The sequence below is a fragment of the Chlamydotis macqueenii genome, chromosome 3 (genome assembly GCF_036417535.1).
Source record: "Chlamydotis macqueenii isolate bChlMac1 chromosome 3, bChlMac1.mat, whole genome shotgun sequence".
Lineage (NCBI taxonomy): Eukaryota > Metazoa > Chordata > Aves > Otidiformes > Otididae > Chlamydotis > Chlamydotis macqueenii.
The window spans coordinates 49,212,082-49,230,408 of record NC_141558.1 but is presented as its reverse complement, the minus strand read 5'-3'; the positions used below and the strand labels follow the sequence as shown (position 1 = coordinate 49,230,408).

Genomic DNA, 18,327 nt, shown 5'->3' with positions numbered 1-18,327 from the left:
GAAGGTTATTACAGGTGCAGTAAGAACACTTCATAAAGTGTTTGTTTGTTTCTTTCTAAGAATGTGCTATGCCCTGTGGGAAACACATTCTCAAGAGCTCCATGCTAGTTTGTATAGAAGATGTTTCGAAGTCCTGTAGTCCATGCTTTGTCTCACTCGACTCATCAAAAGACTGATCTTGTATACTTTGTGGTCTGGCTATCTTGGAAAGGGCAGAATGTGAGACCTAGCAAACTGCACAAATGGAAGAGAGGCGGGGTGGAAACTTTGACCTCTGAAACTTGTGAAATTTTTGTGCTTTGAGTCAGTGGAGCTAAGATTTCACTTGTGATCTGTATTCCTTGACACTGAAAAACAGTGAGCCATTGATATACACTGTACATTTCCACCTGTCATTTTAGTGTGCGTGGCTCTTCGGTCACTCATTGCCACATGAACAAAATGTTATATTTCCCTTCTCCTATTGCCAACTTGTTCACGTGCACTGAGAGTTGCTTTCCTCTTTCTTTGGTGTGATGACACAACTGGACACCTTAGTAAAACCTCAGAATCTTTTTAATTGAAGCAGTGTTTTTGTACACATCACCCTTTGTTAGCTGCACAATTCACTGATATTAAAAATTGTAATAATGTGAAATGGAAGAGGTTAGACTCTGATCCATTTAGTATTGTGTCCTGGAAAAACCTCTGTGTCAGCTCCCTGAGAAGGAAACCTTGCAGCAGGTGTTTATTGGATTACAGAAAACAGCTCTATGCAGGACCTCAAAGTCCCTTTGCTGCAAGGCAGGATCACCTAAGCTATTACTTTAGGATTTATCTAACATGTTTTTTTAAAATCTCTCCACAGCATTCAAGGCAATCCATTTTAGTAGAGAATGTTTATTTTCCCTGGTAAGTAGGGTACAGTGGAAGAAACTAATCCAGAAATAGAAGGACAAGCATTAAAAGAACAGTGGAAAGTAATTTAAATTCAATATATTTTTATTCTTTGTAAATACAATGAGTACAACTTTTTAACTTCACAAATCAGTTAATCCACTTTGTACAGGAAAAGTTTTACTCATTCTATGATAGTCCAAGTGCTGATTTTTCTCAGTGCTAGTTCCTAATAACAAATCAAATTTTGAAAAGTACAGCAGCTATCTTATATGTTTTTTCTACATTTTTCATACATCAAATAAGCAGCTTATAATGTTTTTGTTTGTGAGAGGGTGTAGGCGAACAAGGCTTCAAAATTAGAACCTGGAGTTTTCTAAAAAGGCATTGGAGACTTTTGGAAATTGTTAGCATTGTATCAGTCAACAACCTTTATTTCTTTGAAATAAAATTCCTTCCATTGATTTTTTTTTTTTTAATAGTCATTTCACTTCTCTGCATATCTCATTGACAAAGAGTTTGGCCACCGTTGCCTTTGGTTTCAGCACTGTGCCAACAGGACAGCCAGCAGGTCACTGAAGCGGTCATCTCCATTGTATTTGGTTTTGCTGTTTTAGTCTTCCTTTCTTGACTTGTATCTTTTCAGGTGTGTGTGTGAATGTGTGTCTGTGTGTGTGGAAGAAGAAGGAGGGAAGGTCGGGGAAGAAGTGTATAAAGCTCTTCTGTCTTTGAGATGTTAACCGAACAAATTGTGGTGACATCCACATCAAAGATCACCTGTTCATTTTGCAGGAAGAATGGAGCTGCCGTCATAAGCTACTTTTTAATCAGTTCTGAAGGCCACTTCATGATGTATTATAGCAGAAGCAATGTTTTGGTAACCTGGTCTTAAATGTTGCCTATCATATTCAAAACATTTTCCCAACATAGGCTACTTTTAAAACAGTTCTGAAGGCCACCACATCTTGTGTTACAACAGAAGCCAAGTTTGGTCACCCGGTTCCAAATACTGAACAAACTAAAGTACCTTCTTTCACATTTTGTCTCAGATCTGCCAGTTAAATGAGAGAATAGCAGAGTCTTTGTTGACTATGACTGGCATCTGAATTGCCTCCATCCTGTAGTAACAGGAATAGCAGCCAAATTCCAACTGCTTTCACTTTTTCTGTAGAACAAAGCATTCTCTCCATGATCTAAATCACTCTGTTCAGAGCAGCAGAATCATATCTACTGGGGTACTTTTTGTCAATGGGTTTAAAGGCTAAACATTCCCAGGCTTATGCTTCCTGTAGATTTTGTTAGTTGAGGCTTATTCTCCATAGATAAAAGTTCTTCTCAAACTGTCCATCTTGATTATTTATTTTAAGGTAATTTATATGTCACTGGATTTGTACATATCTGAAAGCAGTCTTGTAATTGGTACATTCCCAATGGTCTTTTTGAAAAACACTTCTTCTATTGTAGATGGACTAATCGAACGTAAAGCTGGTAAAAGCAATAAAAGTTTTCCAAAACGACAGGGTTGTGTGGGATACCTGGCAGACAGAGAGAGAGAAAAACATGTTGTTGAAGTTTTTAGGTGGTTTTCCAAATAAAATCTTTCACTTTACCGAAAAGACCAACAGCCAGCAAATTGTATAGATGGGTGCTACCTGTGCTAAAAGCCTGTGTTGACCCCAAGGAAAACTCTCTTAATGGAGGTTAGCAAAATATCAACCAATGACTCTGCATTTTTATTAACTCCTTGTTTATTCCTTAAACTCCTTTGTTTATTCTCTCAGAACAGTAGCGATACAGAGACAGGATCTGCTTGGACTGTGGTCCCTCAGACCACAACTATATTCTTGATGCAGTTCAGGAAAGAGCTTGACCTATAATAAATACTCTGTCGTTTAAAATGCAATTTAAACCTGGCTGGATTGTCATGGTAATCATTTTGCTCCCTCCCTTTTGGTTGCCTTATACATTACCAATTGACATTTAGAATTTGTTGTTGTTGTTAAAGAAGCTGTGTTTTATACCCAGGTAACGTATTTGTGTAATAGGATATTTTCCATGCTTTTTTCCGGCTTTTGAAGCCAGCACAACATAGGATATATATTCTAGCTGCGTTTACGCTGACTTTGCACCAGTGAGTCTCAAGCCTCTGCTTACAGTGGTCTCACTAAAAGAAAGAGGACGTCGTTCAGAGAAACATTCTACTTCTCCAGTCTGCCCTCCCTTGCGTCCTGTCAAGAGCAACTCCACTGAAATCAAAGGGCTGATGCTGCTGTAACACTGGCAGGAGAGTAATTTCAAACCTGAGTACAAAACACAAGCTGAAAGCCCTATCCTGTTGGAGTCAATGTGACCGTCTTGTCAGTGGACTGCACTTTTTTTTTTTGTAAAAGGATGTATTTTACAACAGTTGTTTAGCCTGGTAGTTAAATATTTCCAGCAACACAGAAATGCAGTGGAAAAGTCACCATGCGTGGAATGAAAATCATGGCCATGTAAAACTGTTGATCCCTGGCTTCTCTCTCCAACAGGCACTGGCTCACTCAGAGTCTTAAGGGAGCAATGTTCAAGAGAAAGGCTTTCCGTAAGAACAGGAAGAGATTGCTCTGCAGTGGTTGTTCTTTTTGCTCTGAACTAGCCATAACTGGATGCTATTTGCAATTCTGCTCCCATCCCCAGGGCCAGCCGTTCCCTTTATACTAAACAGAAGTGCTTCAGAGACTGAAGCAGCCATCTGATCTCTGACACCGAGTGGACTTCTGCTAGACAGAGCTATTATGAGAGCAGATCAAGGTTTCAGAAGGGAAAAATTATATAAAAGTTCCTCTTCCACTGCTCTGTCTCCCACTGTGCTAGTCTCATGGAGCTCCACTGCAGCCACAGGACTGAGACATGGACTTTACAAGTTGTGTCACAGCTCTGGGAGGTTACTGGTCTGTTCACCGCCAGCTGTTCTAGAGTGTGGGGCTGTATTTTGCATAGCACATTTTGTGGGCTTCTACCACTTTTACAGCAAGTTTTAAGATTTCTGTGTCCCATGAGACTTATCCTGAATGCGACAGGGAGGGAATGTTTTCTTCTTGAAAAATGATTCTTATTACTTTGCTGTGGCACCAAAATGGGGTTCACAAGTTCTGGGTTTTCCATTTCAACCTGAGAACAGACTCAGGGTAGAGTCTTGGAAAAGCCATTTCACTTCCTTGTGTCCCAAATTCCGTGTCTGCAAAATGAGGGAAATGACTTGGGGAAGTGTATTGGAGATTGTGAATCAAAAGTGCTCATACTGCTGTGAGATGTGATGTTGTTTCGAGCATCGTTATTAGCAGTATTTAACTGAATAAAATGTAGAGGAAAATGTAGCCTTCTGAACTGCAAAGTGTTCCACAGCAGGTATCACTTCCTGGGGGAAGATCTCTCCTTTTACCATTTTTCCATTTGTCTGAATAAATTGAGGCCCTGGAATGTGTCCAAAGAACAGCAACAAAGCTGGTGAAGGGTCTGGAGCACAAGTCCTGTGAGGAGTGGTGAGGGAACTGGGTTTGTTTAGTCTGGAGAAAACGAGGCTGAGGGGAGACCTTGTCACCTTGTTGCTCTCTACAACTGCCTGAAAGGAGGTTGTAGCGAGGTGGGTGTTGGTCTCTCCCTCCCAAGTAACAAGCGATAGGATGAGAGGAAATGGCCTCAAGCTGCACCAGGGAAAGTTTAGATTGGATATTAGGAAAAAATTCTCCAGTATTGGAACAGGCTGCCCAGAGGATGGTTGAGTCACCATCCCTGGAGACTTGTAGATGCGGTGCTTAGGGACATGGTTTAGTGGTGGACTTGGCAGTTAACAATTGGACTTGATGATCTTAAGGGTCTTATCCAACCTTTTCTATGATTCTCTTTCATCAGGAAATGCCAAATCCCAGCAGGGTGACAGCCACTGTATGCTTGCTGTAACAGCCTGGTCCCCGTTTCAGTCGGTGCAAATGTCACCTTTGCTAGAGTGAGAGCAGGACTTTACTCCTACACCTGCAAAAATAATTGAGAGAAGACACCACTCACCTGGTGTGAATGTAGCTGTTCAGAGTGAGCTGGGCTTCATCTTGAAGGGCTGCTATGGCGGCAGCATTTCGAAAACTTCTCAGTTCAGAACCACTGTGTGTAGGCACTGGAAAGCAGATCAGTTACAAGTTCAGCTTGACTCTTGGGTGGGTTGAAACAGTTCAGCTAGTGCTATCAGTGGCAATCAAATGTTCCCATTAGTTCCCCAGCACTCCACTGTCAGCCTTTCAAAATGCAACACTCACTATTGGAATTCAGTACTGGGAAACCTGTTGGGTGATACAGAGCTAGATCTGGTTTAAAACATCATTTTTGCTTTAAAGCAGCAACCTCATAGTTATCAGACCAAACGAGCATGAGATTCTTTCTGCTTACCAGCTTTGAAAGTGACAATGCATTTGAGACAGGCAAATTCAGTAGCATCTAGCCGAAGTTGTCGAAATCTAGCCACAACCTCCTGTAAAGCCTGTATTTCTGAAATAATTTTATTCAGCTTCTGAGAATCTGTATTGTCACCGTTCATGCCTAAAACAGAAAGAGATGAAATAAATAATATTAAAGGCATTTGCCTTATTTTATATTGATTTCTGACAAAATTCTGTGTATCAATATCCACTCTATTGTCACACTTGTCTATCTGGTTCCATGTAAACTGACTATATTGTATGAAAGTTAATATAAAATCTTCTCTTGGATGATAACAAACACAGTAATTTGCATTTAAATGACAATGCAAGCAGTCATGAATACAACAAAACAACATTATTTGCATTTAAATATAGATTTATAAATGACAGGTATGCTCTATTGTTCAGTAGGAATTTGTTATTCTTTACATGTTGTTCTTTTTTCAGTAATGTATTTTTATGGTAATTTTTGTAACAAAGTCATTAAATTGTGCAATTCTTACCAGATACAGCCAGTAGAGTGTTAGCATCAACTGGAATGGCCCATTGTGCTATTCCTAGAACAAACAGTTCTCTCCAAGCATCTTCCAAAAGCATCAGCTGTCATACAATAGATGTACAATATAACATAGTGTATAATTTATAGATTTATAAACAATTTAAGTATGTAAATTTCTGTTATTTTAAAAGCTACTTTAAATGCCTGTCATGGTATTTTCCCCACAGCATTCGTTAGCTCTTCTCTTAGCTTTTTGAGAAGGTGTCTAGAAATAAGTCTGTGCATTGTAGAAAAACACTGAGGGTTGGCTTACTGTGCGCCCTGTTGTAGACCACGACATGAACACTCGCCTGTGTTTCTCAGCACAGCATGGGCTCTCTTCTCCGCTTCCTCAACACATACAGCTGTCCTAGGAGAAGTGGGAGAGTGCCCTCCTATTGCTCCTTAGGGATGACCCTCCTCTCCCTCGGGAAGGCAGGATTTGTGAAGAAAAGCCTGGACCAGGCTGGGTAGGGAGCACTGCTTTAGAGCACATATGTATTTTTAACCCCTTCCTTACAAGCAAGGCTTTAGCTCTCTTAACCACAGCACCTGGACACACATACAGTTTCTCAGTGTCACCTGTTTCCTTGCTTTTTGCTTAAAATCACTCAGAAATTCCAGGTACTGAGGTGCTTCCTTTCAGAGAACCGACTATCCAAACACCTAAGCGGACAGCTTTGCTAGTTCTCTGCAATTTTTGTACCTTGCCTGGTTGTATAGAGGGTGTGTTTTTCTCTATTTGGAGGCAATGCCTTTGATTTCCATGGAGAGGCAGTGGTGCATCTGAAGAGGAGACATGACCCCTGGTCATGCAGACTTCCAAAGCCAGAACAGACATGTTTAATCTTGAGGGCATCTTTGGATTTTTAGCCCAGACCAGCTCTTAAGAGGGGTTTGGAGGGCCCTCAGTTTGGCTGAAGTTCATGGCCGAAAGGACATGCTGTGCTCTGTACAAATTGCTGGGACCTCATGTCTCTCAATAGAGTGGGAGAGATTTGGAAGGGTCAGGATTGTGGTGGACTCAGGCAGGATCTTCTGGTGGCCCCATGCAGTGAAACAGGTTGCTCAAAAGTAATGCAGAAGAAAAAGCAAACTGCAAGTATTAACATTGCTATGGTCTCTGAATGTATCAGCAGTTCAGCCTCTTAGGAAAATAGAAAGGAGGGTATTTTAAGTCTGTAAAGATTCTGTAAAAGCAAGAAGAAAGTAAAAAAAAAAAAAAGCCTTACCAACTGAATCATGATTTCCTTGGAATTAGATATATGAAAGTAATAGACGATACAGAAAGCATGCAGTAAGAGTGAATCCTTTATCTATGCACTAACTCTTAACGGCATTATGGGTTTTAAACCACCCTGTTCTGATCGGAACGGGAAGAAGAGCTCTCAGAGTCTCTGCTCTCAGCTTGTCACTGCAGGCTTATGCCCATTTTGTGCCTCTTTGTGCTATGTGCTTTGCAGAACTTCTATACAACTTCACTAAGGAAATCGTGATGGGAAGGTATTTCTGTCTCTCTTTGCATATAGTTACTGTTTGAAATAATTGCATTGGATTTTACAGTACTGGAAGCCGCCCAAATCAGTGTGTGAAATATGGAGGGGAAAGGGGGTCTAGGCTGCAGTGCTCATCTCAGCCCTGATATGAGAGCAGCCGAACTTGCTCCTAAGTCTCCTAACTGCTGCTGCCTGCGAATTCAGCCCGTCCTCCAGATAATCTTGCCTGATGGATGTGCAGCTTTCTGTCTGACACAGGAAATGATTCGCCAGCCTTTCATTTGCTTTTGTAAAACTTTTTTTGTCATTCATTCATGCAGATACAATGGTAATGAATGGTGGTTCCTGGAAGATATCAGTTTCGTGTGTTCTTTCACACTAAGTCTTTAAAGTCAGAAGACTTTAGAAATAAGAGACTATTCCAATAGCTGAAGCTTTCTTCATGCCTATGCATAAGTCTGTAAAACCACCAATTAAAATAATTCATGTTGAAGTCATACTCAGGCCTCCTTCTTCAAAGAAACAAGAAATACCAGGCTTTCTGAAGGACTGGTTTTTGCTTCTTAATCAGCCCCATCCTGTTATTTCAACCTTTTGTTGGTGACCTGCATCGTGCCAACCTGTCTTACGGTCAAGCTGGGCAGGTGTGCAGGCCAGCAGAACTTAAAGCATGGCTTTTTTTTTTTGTTGTGGGGCTTCAAATCCATGATGGGATTAGCTCTATGGAGCTGGGGAAGGGATACAGCCTCTGTTTTATGGAGGGTAGTAACACACCAGTCCTTTGTTTTGTCAGGAAATTGGTTTCTACTTATTTCCTTGCCTTTGAGATGAAACTGTCACAGTCCTGGAATCACGATGCATTTGCCTTTTTGGAAGAGCACAGCAAAAGCAAAATCCAGGAGAAGGTTTTAGACTTTCCTTGGGCAGATGTCAGGGATACAAAAAGAGAAATGCGGACATTTACAGCTGGGCCATTGTCAAATTAAACAATGCAATGGCACTACTATAAAAATCAACCATCTGATTATTCATAAAATAAGATTATTAAAATCAGAGTTATTTTTTGTCCAGCTCTCCTGAATATGACAAGGGAATCATGCAGAAAGAGGCCCAGGTCAAAGCTGTAGAGCTGAACACCTCTGAGTTTTAAGGAAGCTGGCTTGCATTGATGTACAGCAAGTCAAGGTGATGTTAAGGAAAGGCTTGGATTTTAATATGTAATTAACTAATGTCAGTCCCTGGTGCAAAAGTGAAAGAGGCAGTGGGTTATTTAAAGATAACGGGAACACTCTGGTATCTATGCTGTCTCAGCCATGCTTAGTCATGTACAATGGAGGCTTCCCTTGCTCCCAAATCCTGCTGCCCCAGCTCCACACACTAACAGAATGTGTTTCCTTATGGGAAACGCATCTCTTTTTATGTCAGATGAAGCCTTCACCTAAGGACCCTCCTGTGGACCTCTCTGGTCTAGAGAAGCACCCAGCCTCTTCCCGCACTCTGAGGCTCCTGCTGAAGAGGCACGCTTCCTGTTGTCCCTGATATTTGGGCCTGTTTCTTTGGTTGCATAGTATGACAAAGCCGGTGCTCTGCAAGAGTCACGGCAGCAGAAGGTAGCACTAGAGCACAGCATGCTGCACTGGGACCGCTGTCTTCCTGATGGTGTGTGTAACCTCCCAGACTCTATCTCATCGCTCCCCTCACGCTCACTCCGTAGCAGTACTGCAGCCAGAGCTGAGCAACGTCCCAGACATTGAGTCTGTTGCTAGAACAGCAACATTTCAATGTGTCTTAGCTTTATATCACATTGCGGCTGTTATGATTTACCTTTAGGTAGAAAGCACCTTTCCTAAAAAAGCTCCTCTCTTTCAGTTCAAAATACATATTTGCATATCAACTGCAACACTTCCAACATGCACCCATGAAAGGGAACTTGTTCCTCTGCTGACTGCTATGTAACATCGAAGGCACAATGTTTCTAGTTATCATTTTGGGAAATCAGCTGAATCATATCAAAGTATTAGATGTCTTCTATGATTGGAGCTTTGTGTAGCTTCCTCCCCTTCCATTTTACAATTATCTGATTACTTTTTTTAAAAATTAGTGCATTGTACAAAGCACAGTAAGCCCTCATCAAGACTCAAGTCATTAAGAAATTGCTTCAGCTCATGTGGTTCACCCATGATTTACCTGAGGCAAAGGCAAATTGTCATAGAGAAAAACAAGACAAATTAAGGAAGATTTTAACTGATGGTGAAAAAATATTGGGGGCTGGCTAAATTCTGCTTCCGCCGTATTGCTGTAGTAGTAATGTACATTAACTGAAGCCAACATGAATAAGAAAAAACATTGGCTGTGTAAAGAGAGGTTCAGAGAGGAGAGGTTCGGAGAGGAGAGGTTCGGAGAGGTTCGGAGAGGTTCGAAGAGGAGAGGTTCGGAGAGGTTCGGAGAGGAGAGGTTCGGAGAGGAGGGGAGGGGAGAGGAGAGGTTCGGTTCGGAGAGGTTCGGTTCGGTTCGGAGAGGAGAGATTCGGAGAGGAGAGGTTCGGAGAGGTTCGGAGAGGAGAGGAGAGGAGAGGAGAGGAGAGGAGAGGAGAGGAGAAATGGTCTTCAGAAATCACCTCAGTCATATCCTGAGGCCATACGCTTAACTAAGCACGTCTCATCCCAAAATAGCAAAATAGGATGCTGTTCCCCATTTTATGGAGGGGAAAGTAGAGAAGCAGTTTTGACACAATGAGCTTAGTTTTCCTCTATAACTTGTCCTCCCATAGTATTCACTTTATATTAGAATTTTTTTTCTGGCTTGGTTTTCATTTGCTTCATGAAATAACAGTTGGAGGACAGGAATTTCTAAATGTGTTTTTTGGGGACAGACCAAAACTCTGGCCTGAACTTCAGAACTGCTGAAGTCCATTACAGATTTAAAGATCTAGGGCTGAAGGTTCAGGATCCAACCTGAGCCTTCTTTAACAGGCAGGCCAGGCTGATGCTATTCCCACCACAGGTGCCTTACCTGGTCTTGTAAGGACAAGGTGGAGAAGGCTGGGACACTCTTGGCCCACTTGATACTCATGAACAGAAGTCTGGCTGCTGACTCACAGACGGATTCGGTGGCCACTTCATAGAGATACATAGGAGTACCGTTGACTTCATGTGGGTACTAATGTCAAAAATAAAATAAAGCAACTTCACACGATGTCGCCAAGGCAGCCTGATCTTCCTCTCCCCTAGAGCTGCAGTTCAGTGCATCATGCTCATGCCCACTACAGAGCGTGCACTCTCTTATTCTGCAAGCAGAGGGCATTGCTTTCAGTGGGCCCACTCCAAACCGCTCCCTGCTGTTCATCCATGTGAATGAACTGTACTACAGAAAAACTTCTCCGAAGGAGGCTGAAGGGAGAATAAAATTATTACGTCAGGGGAAAAAAATTATCAAAATGCAGTGTCATCCTTTACCCTCCCTGTTACACAATAGCACACCTCTGGTAGCAGAATTAGAAGAATACAAATTTGATTAAGAATTTGTGGTTTGTAACCTGTGCTTCAGAAGCTGGTTTAGCCTTGCTCAGCAAAGCAGAGTACTCATTTAGCCTTAACCTTCATCTGGCTCCCTGACTGCTTGTATTTTCAAGCATATGCCATGTTTTCTTGCTAAATAATTTCTGATCCAGTATTTTGCAAAATTATAATCTAAAACTACATGTTGTCATCATATGCATGATGGATTCTCCCAAGCTATCAACTCTGGAAATTGAGAACTATTTAAGTTGTCTCTTCTTTGAGTTTCTAGGTGCTGTAAATACACAAAATGCCATTGCAAGTGGGTTACTGAAAAATATTGCCTTACAGCTAATTCCTGTGCAGTTAAGGCTGCAGCAGTGCTTCCACTGGGCTGCTTAGGAAATGGCCCAGCCAAGAAGCGCAGAGCCAGCTTAGACGCATTTGTGTCTGTGTGGACGAGCTGCACGCTTTGGTTGGTACAGATAGTACTTTCTGGACTATACCGCTATGGAGATGGGCATTTTGCTGAAGAAAACTCAATGATTGCAGCTCATCCTCATGAAACAAGGTTTAAAATTGACTCATGGATGGGCTCCAGACAGGAGGAGCACCTCTGCAACCAGGAGGGTGTAAGGATGTAGGAGAGACAGGGTTTGTACAGAGCAGTCAGTCTTTTTGCATGCCCCTTCTGCAGAGGGCATCTTACCCCTTGCAGCTTGTATCTTCAGAGCTTTTAGGGACAAGATTCCCCACCACAACGCTCAAGGCCTCAAGCCTTGCTCTTTGCCTGGTCTACCCCAGAAGCAGAAAGGAGCTGGCAGGTTGCAGGCAGCCCGGCAGTGAGGTGTGCAGGCCCGCTGGGGGCCAGGGAGATGGCTGACCTTTGGGGTGGGCTGTGCCAGGCCCACCAGAGTCTGCCTCTCAGGGGTGCCGGCGACAGTGGCTAGCTCCAGGCCATGGGGCTCCAGCTGGGAGACGGCAGTGAAGAAAGCAGGCGCTGGCAGGGCGGCAGCAGGGAAGTGCGGTGCTCCGCCACTCTCCTCCTTGTGCCCACGGAAGTAGAGGGCCACCTGCTTCCGTATCGTAGATGTTCGAGGTCCCCGCTCATGCTGCACTGCTGCAGGGCACCAAGGAAAGGCGAGGTGGTCACAATGGGGTCCCACAGCAGGTACCCCACAGTGCTTGACTGAGTTTCCCTCCTTCCCCACAGTTTTTTGGGGCTGACCCCTCACACCCTACCCAGGGGGTATCTGGAGAGAAATGGGTGAGGCTGCCCAGCCTGGATGGGGAGTCATTAGGGGCCCAGCTGGGAAGACCCTACAGCAAGACACCGCTCCCCCGTTCAGAGTAAGGCCCGGCTCCCTCGTGCCCCCCCGCCCCGTTCCCCGCCACCCCGGTCCCAGGAGATGGTGAGCTGGTACCGTCTTTGTTCATGTTGACCTCCAGGCACTTCTTCAGCCGGCAGGCCCGGCACTGGTTCCTGTGCGTCTTGTCCACCGGGCAGCCCCCCTGCAACACAGACGGACGTCGGGCCGGGGGGAGGCACAGAGGGGGCTGCCTCCGGGTGCACCGGGTGTGCCGTGCCGGGCCGGGCCGAGGTGCCGGGCCATGCTGGGGTGCGGTGCCGGGCGGTGCGGGCCAGGCCGCCTTCAGCACCCGAGACAGCGCCGGCGGCGGCGGCCCCTCGAGGCCCCCCGGTCCCCCACGCCCCCGCCGCCGCTTCCTCAGCCCCGCATGCCCGTGGGGACGGTCCACGGGTGGAAACGAGCACGGAAGGGGGAAAAGCGGAGCTTGCTCCCCGTGTCGGTTGTCCATCGACCGGCTATGAACGGCGGCTTACCGAGGGGCTGCCCCGCCCCGCGCCCCCCTCCCAAATCCCCCCACCCCGCGCCCTCATTCCCGCTCCCTCCTTGCGCATCCCCACCACATGCGGCCCCGGGGCGGGGGGATGCGCCGGGGGGCAGCGGGCTGGGGTACCCCACGCCTGGCCTCGGCCCGGACCCCTCCCCGCAACCGAAAAGGGAGTAGGGGAGACTGCGCGGCAGCTGGATCGTCCCGCTGCGGGTGTTTCTGTTTTCTGCGGGTGTTTCTGCTGGTACCTGATTTCCCGATTTGCAAACATAGGTCCTGTTCCTCCTGATGCTTCGCTTGAAAAATCCCGAGCACCCATCGCAGGCGTAAACCCCGTAGTGTTTCCCGGAGCTGCGGTCCCCACAGACTTTGCACGGGATGTCTAAAATGCGACCTGAAAGCAGAGGAGGGAGGGAGAGAGGGAGCGCTCAGCAACCTGACCCCCGGGGGGATTAAGCCCCAGAGCCGCAGTACAAGCAAATAATGAAGTGATTTTATAGCCAACTTTCTTTTCCTTGAGCAAGTGTCAGGTTTTTACAATGAGCATTATTCATGCCCCGCTACGTTTATTTGGATCTTCTATAATCGCCAAGACCCATTTTGGGAGGGAAGATTACAGCAGCGGGACTTGCCTGAGAGAAGTGGGGATGCGGAGACGGGGGGAGACCGGGGGTGGGGTGGGGTGGGGCGTTTCCCTAGCTTTCCGGAGCTCGGCAAACAGAGGACGGCACTTTCCCTGCGCAGGAGAGCGAATCACAGAATAAACCAAAACAAAATCAAATGACCGGGAAGCCGAGTAACCTCCTCTCCCCGCTCGCAGCCCCAGCGGAAGGGGGTTAGTTCCCGCCGCAGGCGAGCCGTGCCGTTCCCTTTGCCCCAAAACCCGCAGCAAAACTTTCCGCCTCGCCTTTGTGCACGGACGCGGCTGAGGCGCGGAGCTGGTGGGAGGGCAGGCACCGCTCCGCTCCCCCTCGCTCCCTGCCGCTCCGCCGGGCGCTGCTTGCGCGCCGAACTGGAATTGCAAACGCTCTGAGGGGATGTAAAAACTTGAACAGAGATTATTGCAGCCCGGTTCAAGAAACCCGCCAAAACCCCGCTCGGCTTCTGCCTTTTCTCTGGCTTTTTCTTTTTTTTTTTCTTTTTCCTTTTCTTTTTATTTTAATTTTTTCTTTTTCGTTTTCTTTTTCTTTTCCTTTTTCTTCTTGTTTTTATTTTTATTTTATTTTTTCTTTTTTCCCTTTCTTTTTCTTTTTTTTCCCTTTTCTCCTTTTATTCTCTTTTTCTTCTGCTTTCCCTTTTCTTTTTATTCTTCTTTTCCTTTTTTCTTTTTTTTCTTATTTTCCTTTTTCTTTACTTTTATTCTTCTTTTGTTTTTCTTTTCTTTTTCTTTTTCCTTTTCCATGTCTTTTTCTTTTTCTTTTTCTTTTTCTTTTTCTTTTTCTTTTTCCTTTTCTTTTTCTTTTTCTTTTTCTTTTTCTTTTTCTTTTTCTTTTTCTTTCTTTTTCTTCTTTTTCTTTTTCTCCTTCTCATTTTTCTTTTTCTTCTTTTTCTTCTTTCTTCTTTTTTTCTTTTTTGTTTTTGTTTTTCTTCTTCTTTTCCTTATTTTTGTTTTCCTTTCGCTTGCCTCAAAAATCCGTCTTTCCTCCTACCAGAACTTAACGCTGGAGATCCAGTCCCTCTCACCAAACCTTGGTCCCCACACTCCGAGAGCCTCGGAGAGCCTCCGAGAGCCCTCGGAGCCGCTATCTTTGTTTGGAAGTAGTTCAAGGAGACCCCCGGCTGCGGGTGGGTGGGTGGGTGGGGGTCAGGCTGAAAGGGGGAAGGTGGCAGCGTGAGGAGCGGAGCGCTGCTGGGGAGGGGGGAAGAGGGGGGTTGGAAACAGGCCGCAGGGGCTCCTTTCGCTCCCTAGAGAATTTCGGAGCCCGAGATACTTTCAGACATGTCTACGCTAAAGCTCTAAGACAATGCCTGCTGGCAGACAATAGGGACATTAGATAAAGTGTTAACTTAATGATTTTGCCCATTGAAACTCGTTTGACTGCCTCCAATGAGCACAAGCTGCCAGCTTCTCCCCTAAATGAAACCCGACAGCTGCTATACACAACACGGCGAGAGGGACGGGGATTAGGTTAGGGACGGCGAGAGGGAGGGGTGGCGGAGGGAGGGAGGGAAGGAGAGAGGTTAAAGAATATAAAACTTTTGCGCAATTAATAAGGAGCGCAGCTAAAGGGACACCCCACCCCCCCGCCCCACTGCCTGCGAGCAAGCAGGAGCTGCAGGTAGGCGCCCGTGGAGGGGGGCTGAGGCCAAGGCACGGTTTCTGGGAGTGTGTAATTACAAGCCCTCCTTGCCACCTGCCTATTGGGGCACCAGTGACCCGTCAAAAAGTGTAGCATGGGAATTCGGATATCGCACAATGCCAACGGGGGGAAGGCGCTCGACTTCCCCCTGCAGCCCTTCGCATCCACGGGAAGAGAGAGGGTCCACACGCACGCACACAAAGGAGGCGGGGGGGAGGTGGGCAGGCCGGGGGTGGGGGCAGAGACACCGAAGCCATTCGCACAGCGCCGGTGCATCCCGGTGCGAAGCCCAGGACCTCGGCCCCCCACACCCCAGCTCCCCCCTCCCTCGGTGCCCCGGGGCACCCGGCCGGCCTGGGGCGAGGGGCGTCCGGCCCGGCTTCTGCAGCGCACAAAGGGAAGAAACTTGGGGTGGTTTTACCAAACGGTTTTCCCCAGAAGGATTTTAAGCTTGAGAGCCGCTTTAAAAACTAAAAAATCATGTGCATTACATAGGCACATATCCACACCATGCGTGGAAGCGTGTGTTCCACACATTCTTTATACGTCCGCGTATTCCATCGATAAAACCCGAGCACCTGGACCATCTCGCCAAACACAAACGACCACGTTACCAGCCGCCGGAGCCTGTCAGCCCCCCGACCCCCGAGAAGGAGGCAGACGGGGACTGGGGGGGGGGGGCGGACCTGGAGGAGAGGAGCGGCTGGAGCCGCCACCATCCCGCCCCAGGCGGCTGCTGGGCCGCCCTGTCCCGCAATCCCTAACACCCCCCACCACCACCCCGCGGAGCCTGTTATGAGCAAACTTTGTTGCGGAGCAAAATATGAAATAAGTAGACAGGGAAGAGCCAGGGCGAGGGAGGGGTGGGAAGAGAAAAAAGCGAGCTTGACACGGGGTCGTGAGATAACTGATTAACTCTGTTTAAAAGCGCTCCTGTTCCCCGAGGTACCGCTTCGTTTCCGAAGTTTAGCGCTAAGAAAATGGGATTTCTCTTCAGCTGGGAAACCGTTTTGAACATCCCACGACAGGGGGTCCTTGGGGGCTCTTTTTGTGTGTCATAATTGCTTAAAGGATATATGGCAGCCCCGATTACTGTAATTACCATCAGAGGCTGTTGAAAGAAGTTAGTCTGGGCTCGGGGAACGGCGGGATGGGGTCCTGTTACCACCCAGGCAGACATCGTTGGGCGGAAAAGCGGCGGGCAGCAAAGCCAGGCCGGGACCCCCTCACCCCACGAGACCCCCGGGCCCTTGTTCAGAGCGGGTCGGGTTTTTGCAAGCGCGACCGAGGCCAGGGCACTCCCCGCGTGTCCCCATCCCCTCGGGGCCTAGCCGAGTCGGGCCTGGGGGTCCCCTTCGGGCGATTCCCGGAGGTCTGGGGGGGAGGGGGGAGAGGTAATCAGCGAAAGTGGCGGCAGTGGCCGGTGTTTTCTCCTCTGTGAAATGTCCGCAGTAGCAACCCCCGCCGTCCAGAGGGGACGAGGCTTCTTCCCCGACGCTCATAAATCTACCGGGAGCCCCGACAAGGTCGCGGCGCGGCCGCCCACGGGCCCGATCCCGCACCGACTCCCCTCGCACTCCCCGGGTGGTTTGGGAGGGGGGAAGCAGCCCCGGCCGCCGCAGCCTTTTTTTTTCTTTTTTCTTTTTTTTTTTTTTTTTTTGGCTGCTGACCCCTTCGCCCCTCCATGGAGAGGCCACGCTACTATTTTTTGTTTTGTTTTGGTTTTTTTCCCCCACGGGGAATGAAGGCGAGCCAGCCCACGCCGAAACGGCGGCAGCTCGGCTACATCGCCGGGACCCCGCGAGGCTCCGCGACCTCCGCCACTTCCACGTCGCGACCCACGCCTGCACCCCGGACCCTCCGGTTTCCCGGCCCCCCGCCGACAAAGGGCGGACCGGGGTCAAAATAACGGAGGGCAGCGGCAAGGAGGAGGCCGCGGGCCTCGGGTTGGGGAGGGGGGCGGCCGGTGGCCGGTACCGCGGCCGGTCCCTCCCGGCCCTGCCTCCCCTTTTTCCGCCGCTCTGCGACCCCGGGAGCGCAGAGGAAATAACTGTCCGATCCATCACTTGTCAGACATTAAATTGGATTGGGTATTTTCCCCCCTCCCGCTTTGTTACTGACTCCATCCATATTACAAACTCCGAAAGTCCCATTGGGATTATACGGATCGGGGCGTTCTGTAAGAGCGGTTAGTCATGCTTTAAATTCCCCAGTTATGAGGTGCATGGATTTAGGATTAAGGGAAATGTGACTTTTAAGTTGTTTCTGCTTTCCTCGTTGCGGGATTATTCGTTGTGACTGGAAATGGTGTGCAAAGTATTGCATTTAAATCCGCCTTCAGCAGAGTTGCTTACGCGATTCCGTGTCATCGAGTGACCGGACTTTCAAACTCTTAAAAAGAAATTATTATGCCGCCGAAGGTTGCATAAAGCCCGCGAGGAAAGCAGCCCGTTTCACCTCCCTAACGCCCCTAAAACCCAAACCTTCCCCCCTCCGCCGCCAGTACCGGAGACCTGCAGACCCGCAGCGAACACCCCCCCCCGCCCCCCGTGCCCCGGCGGGACGAGCCCCCTCCCCACCGCCGGAGCTGCCGTTCCGGGGGCTCGCTGCCCCCGGTTCCCGGTGCGGAAAGCCGGGGCGGGCAGCCGGAAAGCGGCTTTTGGCAAGCCCCGGGCCCAAAGTCGACAGGGGCAACTCCGAGCCTGTATATTCGTTGCCATCCCGGATGGAAATATGGACTTATTTTTTTAATTGCGAGGGTGGGGGTGCAAACCCAAGTCGCAACCCCCCCCCCTTCCTCTTCCTCTCCTCCGCATCCCCCCCCTCCCCTCCCCAGGCCAGGCTGCACCCTGGCAAAGCTGCTCGAAACCTCCGCCGCGTTATTACCCACTTGTTGATCCCGCCGGCTTGCTCATGCTCGAAGCCCCCGGGAGCCGTTAAAGTCGGGGTGAAGTCTCGGCGTCGGGGCGAGGCGGTAGCCCCCCTTCTTCCTCCCTTTCTCCCCCACCCCCCCGCCCCCCCCCCCCGTCCCCGGCCGCCTCCCCTCTCCCCGCCCGCCTTGCGCGGCGGCTCCGCAGGGCAGGTGCCTCCCTCGGGGGTTTCACTGCGGGCTCCGCCGCCGGGGCCGGCACATCCTCGCCGTCTGCCCCGCTCCCCGCGGCACAGGGACACAGAAAGGGGAAAGAAAAAAAAAAAAGGAGCAAAAAGGGGGCCAAAAAAAAAGGAGCAAAAACAACAAAAAAAAAAGGGGGGGGGAGGAAAAAAAAAAAAGAAACGAAGTGACCCAAAGTCAGCGGCCGCTCCGTGCCCCCCTGA

General features: G+C 48.1%; 1 protein-coding gene across 1 annotated transcript; it reads right to left on the bottom strand.

Moving 5' to 3' along the window:
- Positions 1–963: 963 nt before the first annotated feature.
- On the bottom strand, positions 964–17,983 carry NR2E1 (nuclear receptor subfamily 2 group E member 1). Its single transcript, XM_086744509.1, has 9 exons — positions 17,903–17,983; positions 12,961–13,106; positions 12,283–12,370; positions 11,743–11,978; positions 10,374–10,520; positions 5,831–5,927; positions 5,296–5,445; positions 4,921–5,026; positions 964–2,411 (listed from the first exon to the last, which is right to left on the bottom strand). Exons 1-9 carry the CDS (start codon positions 17,925–17,927, stop codon positions 2,249–2,251), a joined length of 1,158 nt encoding a protein of 385 aa, XP_086600635.1. The 5' UTR covers positions 17,928–17,983; the 3' UTR covers positions 964–2,248.
- Positions 17,984–18,327: the final 344 nt, after the last annotated feature.